The 5,638-nt window shown below is 50.8% G+C and overlaps 1 protein-coding gene across 7 annotated transcripts; it reads left to right on the top strand.

Moving 5' to 3' along the window:
• The first annotated feature begins 835 nt into the window (after positions 1-835).
• On the top strand, positions 836-5,416 carry FPGT (fucose-1-phosphate guanylyltransferase). Of its 7 annotated transcripts, none has more exons than XM_074875755.1 (4): positions 836-944; positions 1,051-1,218; positions 2,611-2,703; positions 3,495-5,416. In XM_074875755.1, exons 1-4 carry the CDS (start codon positions 866-868, stop codon positions 4,940-4,942), a joined length of 1,788 nt encoding a protein of 595 aa, XP_074731856.1. In that variant the 5' UTR covers positions 836-865; the 3' UTR covers positions 4,943-5,416. The 7 variants fall into 7 exon arrangements, with proteins under 7 accessions (XP_074731856.1, XP_074731857.1, XP_074731863.1 ...); XM_074875762.1 differs by lacking the exon at positions 1,051-1,218 and adding an exon at positions 3,185-3,228 and having other exon boundaries at positions 920-944; XM_074875759.1 differs by lacking the exon at positions 836-944 and adding an exon at positions 3,185-3,228 and having other exon boundaries at positions 971-1,218.
• Positions 5,417-5,638: the final 222 nt, after the last annotated feature.

Here is a 5,638-nt window from a genome sequence, read left to right as displayed (position 1 = left end):
CAGGACAAAGATCTGCAGCAGGAAAAACTCTCAGCTGCGTGAGCTACTGCCAGTAGATAAGAGACAATCGCACACAGCAGAGGAGCGGGCAGTCAGTTCTTGTAGCATCAATTCACGGAATCCAAACCCCTCTCAGCAAGGGGGGGTCCCTCAGCTCAGCAAGGGCTGGGGCGTCCCCAGCACACCCCAACAGCTCAGGGGTGCACGGCGAACACTGAAGCGCACTAGTTCGTGTGCAATTAGGGTTCTGTTCCTAATTAGATTGCCAAGCCAGCAGCCTGACTCATCCTGCTCCCTCCTGTGACCGCCACTGAAATGTAAACATGCCCGGAACCAGTTTCTACAAGCACAGAGCCCACAGGCATCAGCCCCACTGGAACCGGGCCCTCCGCCTCGGAGCTGCGTTCTGAGGCAGCAAAGCACTCCCGGATTTGAGACTGCGTGTAGGAACGTATTTTCTACGAGTTGTACAACTAAAGTGAATGGGAAAGGGATTTCTTTCCTTAAAAACCCTCGTTTGCATTAAATAACCCACGGGCCACGGCAAACAAGAGTTTCTCCGGGCAGGGCTCCAGCGAGGCGGGCCGCGCTTACCTTCGGGCGAGCGGCCGCCAGGCCCCGGAGCTGAGGGAACGGGGCCTCTTTAACCCCGAAAGGTTCAAAATAAAAGCAGCGAGTGGAAGCGAGCGCGGTGGCGGGATAGCCGCCGCCTTCTCCCGGCGTGGCACCGCTCCCCGGGCGGCCGAGGCGGGCCCCGGCCCGACCCCGAGCAAGGCCCCGCCCTGAGCGCTGGGCCCAGGCCCCGGCCGCGGCCCCGCCTGCCCCGGCGGGCCCCGCCTCGGCTCTTCCGGGCGCGGGGCGGGCGATGCCGGCGGCGGGGGAGCGCAGCGCGGCGCGGCGGGAGGCCACGGGCCGGCGGCTGGTGCGGCTGGCGGCGCTCAGAGGTGGGGCGGCCGCGGGGGGGCGGCGGGGCCCGGTGAGGCCCGCGGGGGCCCGGAGGGGCCGCGCCTGACGCCGCTGTGCCCCGCTGTGCCCCGCTGTGCCCCGCAGGTCGGGCCGCGCGCCCCGGCGAGTTCTGGGACGTGGTGGCGGTGACGGCGGCCGACGCGGAGCAGGCGCGGGGCTACCGGCAGCAGCTGGCCGAGAAGCTGGGCAGGAAGGAGCTGCCGCTGGGCGCGCGCTACCACGTCTTCGTGGATCCGCCGGGACGCAAGATCGGTGGGCAGCCGCCGTGGGCTCCCCGCGGGCAGCGACGGGGGGCGGAGGGGCTTGGGGATGCCGGCCAGGCCCCCCCTCCCGTCCCGCCGACCCCGGGCTGCCCCGGCCGCGGCCCCGGCCCGGGCTCGGGCGTCGATGGCCGGAGGAGGAGGAGCCGCTGCGGCCTGAGCGCGGGGCTGGGCCCGCTGCGCCCTGTCCGCCCGCGGCACAGGCCGTGTGTGCGCTCATCGCCCCCGTACCCCGATAATCGCACCCCTGTGCCACGGCAGCCGCCGCCTGCAGCGGAAGGGCTCCGCAGCGCTGCCGAGGGCTGCGGCGTTAGTGAAGCCCCAAGCGCAGGTGCTGAGGCCGCCAGGTGTGACTCAGCTGAGCGCTGCCAGCGTTGCGCCTTGGCCAGTTTTTGGGCCCAGTGTAAGTTGAGTTTGGGCCTCGCGCTGCCCGTCTTGACGTCTGGGATGTGACAGTCAGTAAGTGCGTGCTGGTGGCACTGCATGGCTCTTCTGAGCGGTTCGGATGGAATTCAGGATAACACTAACTCATGGGGTTTGTAAATTCATATACTTAACCTGATTGTTCAAATTTAAACAATTTGAATATGTCTTAATATATTACCCAATGAGCGGCAAAAACCTGGAAGTAGTCTGACCGTCCAGAATACCATCCTATAATTCTTCATTCCTGTTCACTTTGATGTAGGAAGTAACTAGTCTCAGCAGTCATATCTGCAGTGTAGAATAATACGCAGAGATTAATTTTTGGAAATCTAGCAATTTTAAGCTGTAGGAGCACATAAAAATATCCCAAACCGTTGCCTCATATCCCAAAGCTGCTTCTTCATTTGCATACTGTAAATGTCAGAAGTACTTTTGAACACTTTCTTGAAGTCCTCAGCGAGCTTTGTCTGACTTATTTCCTGCTGGAGCTAGTTTTTATGGTTAAGTTACGGCCTCTTAGAATGATGAAATGCATCAAACGTGGGGGCTGTTCACTAAATGACTGGGAGGGGGCAACATGGTCTTTTCCCAGGAGCTGGCTGCTCTAGATGCCCTCGCTGCGAGCGCTCGAGGCTTCCAGAGGGACTGTCCGTCTGCCTCTCTGCCTGATTTCATCTAACACGGTACAGTGGAAAGGCCGCTCTGTCAGAACTGGTTTAGGAAATTTCCGATAGGTATCTCTGCATCCGCTGATACTCAGGTTTGTTTAAAAGATCATCCCTGCAGTCATAACGGCTTCTGAAAAATAAATGACAACTTATTTTCTGCAGCAGAAGGCAGCATTTAAAACGTGCTCCCTGATCACCCCTCTGCAGCGCCAGAGCCCAGTACGCTTCACGCATCAGTGCAGGTGGTCTTGGTTCTCCTCTCAGCAGATACTAAAATATTTTTTCTTTAGGAAATGGTGGATCAACACTTCACGTTCTCCGGTGCCTGGAGGATCTGTATGGTGATAAATGGACATCTTTTATTGTGCTGCTAATCCATTCTGGTAAATGCTATGCCTTTTTTTTTTTTTCTTTCTAAAAATAATATGATGGCAGAGGAGTCAGAGTTCTGAAATACGGTTCCCTCAGAAAAGTAATCCCAAGTGTATCTGGTCCGGTCATTTGAATTTAGATTGATGCTTAAAAGGTATTATTGTCACTTAAGCATTTCTTCTCAGCACTTAAGTTGTTTGATCAGACAGTGGAGAAAGAAGTGTAATTCAGAGTATCCAAATGAAGCTTCTGCCTTGAAATACCCACTGAGGGAGCGTGGCCCTCTCTGGGGGGCTGGGTGCCTTGTCGCTGCAGGCAGACTGAACGGTCGCCGTCCTGTCAGGTTAGGCAGAACACTCCCAAAAGGGGCATCAGTTTTGTGTAGGAGAAAGAGAGAAACCAGGTGATAACAAGACTTAAAATTCCGAGCAAGGGTGCGGGGATCCTCCTTTTTTCAAGCAAAAAGCAGGCGTCGTTTGCTTTCTTCTCTAGTTGTAGACAAGTGGTCCATGTTCCAGCTCTGAAGCAAACTAAAGGTAATGAAATCAGCCACAATTTTAAAATAAGCTATTTAAGGCATGCTGAATTTTGGACATAAAGTCAGATCTGCTTTGAGAAATGTTGGAAGAATGATTGATGATTTTCTTTAGATCTGTCATTTTTTGAGGAACACTTAGTGTGTTACCAAGCTGGGTTTGGTTTTTTTTATACCTTTGTGTGTATGTGAAATAGCTGTACAGGTTTAGGCTTTGCTTACTTGTGCACAGCATCTCTGTACAATTAAAAATGTCTTTTCGTCAAGGTGGTTACAGTCAACGTTTACCAAACGCAAGTGCCCTGGGAAAGATTTTCACAGCGTTGCCTTTTGGCGATCCCGTTTACCAGATGCTGGAGCTGAAGCTCGCCATGTACATTGATTTCCCCCGCCACATGAAACCCGGAATTCTCGTGACGTGTTCGGATGACATAGAGCTTTACAGCACTGGCGTTACGGAAACCATCACGTTTGATAAACCCGGGTTTACGGCGTTAGCTCACCCTTCAGATTTGGCAGTTGGCACCACTCACGGAGTGTTTGTTTTAGATCAGTCCAGTTTTTCAGGAAAGGGAGGCCTGGAGTACGCGTCTTGCCGTCACTTCCTTCACAAGCCCGACGTTGAGACGATGCGCCGGTGCGGCGCGGTGTGCGTGAGAGGGGGTTCTGCTCGGCAGAGCTCGGGGGAGTGCGGTGACTCAGAGGTGGACTCGGAGTGTGTGTATACAGACAGTATATTCTACATCGATCATAGTGTTGCAAAACAGCTGCTGACGTTTTACAAGGAGATGGGCGCTCTTTGCTGTGAAATAGATGCATACGGTGACTTCCTCCAGGCCCTGGGGCCCGGAGCCACTCAAGATTACACACAAAATACAAGTAACATCACAAAAGAGGAGTCGGGGTTGGTAGAAGTGCGGCAGAAGCTGTACTCTCTTCTGAGGGGAACTGCGCTCAATGTCATCGTCTTAAACAACTCTAAGTTCTACCACATTGGAACTACTCAAGAGTATTTGTTTCATTTTACAACTGATAGCAAACTGAAATTTGAGCTTGACTTTCTCTCTGTGGCTTTTAGCGCCTTTTCCGACAAAGCTGCGACCTTGGGCCGATCCACCAGTGTCATTCAGAGCGTCCTGGAGCCTGGCTGTCGGATCGGGCCTGGGTCCATCGTTGAGTACTCCCGAATCGGGCCCGAAGTCTCGGTGGGGCAGAGCAGCATCGTCAGTGGAGCGTACATTGATGTGAGAGCAGCTGTGCCTTCTAGCTGTCTCCTGAGTTCATTAAGTATAAAAATTAATGGTCAGGTAAAGTACGTAAGTATGGCGTTTGGTGTAGAAGACGACTTGAAAAAGAGCGTGAAATTGTTGTCAGATATCCATTCACTCCAGTTTTTTGGCGTCGGCTTACTGGAATGCTTGGCCCTCTGGGGTGTAAAGGTTTCAGAGCAGCTCTTCTCCGGTGAGAACACGCACTTGGGGTTGTGGACTGCTAGGATTTTTCCTGTTTGTTCTACTTTAAGTGAATCAGTTAGAATGTCGTTAAAAATGTTAAATTCTGTGCAGCACATGTCAGCTTTTGAATTGAGTGGCTTTCAGCTCTTGTCTGTTGAAGAAATGCTCACCTACAAAGATGTAGAAGACATGTTGAAGTTCAGGAAGCAAATTTACGATGAAATTTGTCTACAGAGACAGAAAGAGAAGTCTGATTTGTAGAATGAACAGTACTTGAACAAATTTCCTGGCTTCATTTGTGGATGATTGATTACTTCCCAGCTTGTGAAAATCATGAGAAAAAAGTACACAGATCTTTTCTCTGATTTCGTTGACGTAGAAATAATGAAATTGCATTAACAATGTTGTTGTAGCATAACACTAATAATGCAGCAAATGCAGATAAACACTTCTTTTGATGAAAGAAGTAATGAAATATTCCAGATCTCTGAAAACACTAATTGTTGACTTTTCTTGGGGTGCCTATTATTATGGTTTGTAGTCTTTGTCAGTAAGAATATGATACAGAACAAATTAATTAGAAATTGCTTTAAAAGTTTTCCAGAGTAGAACACTAGCTCCAGCAACATGGAATGATACAGCAATAACATGTTTCTCTCTTTTCGTGCTGCCTTTTCACAGTAGTGTTTCAAACAGGTAGAGACAAAATCATTAAAAGTACTTTTTAAATCAAGACATCCTGTCTTAAGCATTAATCATTTTCTTTCTCTATTTTCCTTTATTTTGTAATTTTTTTACACTTTCTCGGCTTTCATCAGAGGAAAAATGTTTGCATGAGAGATCATTCTTTCCCTTGTGACTAATACTATTGGGGTCAAAACCTGTTATCAAGACATACTGATTATTTTGTTTTTACTATTAGTGTTTGGAAGCTGGTAGTTTGATTGGGCAGATACC

Source organism: Strix uralensis, chromosome 8 (assembly GCF_047716275.1).
Source record: "Strix uralensis isolate ZFMK-TIS-50842 chromosome 8, bStrUra1, whole genome shotgun sequence".
NCBI classification, from domain to species: Eukaryota; Metazoa; Chordata; class Aves; order Strigiformes; family Strigidae; genus Strix; species Strix uralensis.
The sequence above is the reverse complement of the archived record's forward strand: the minus strand, read 5'-3'. Positions and strand labels throughout refer to the sequence as shown.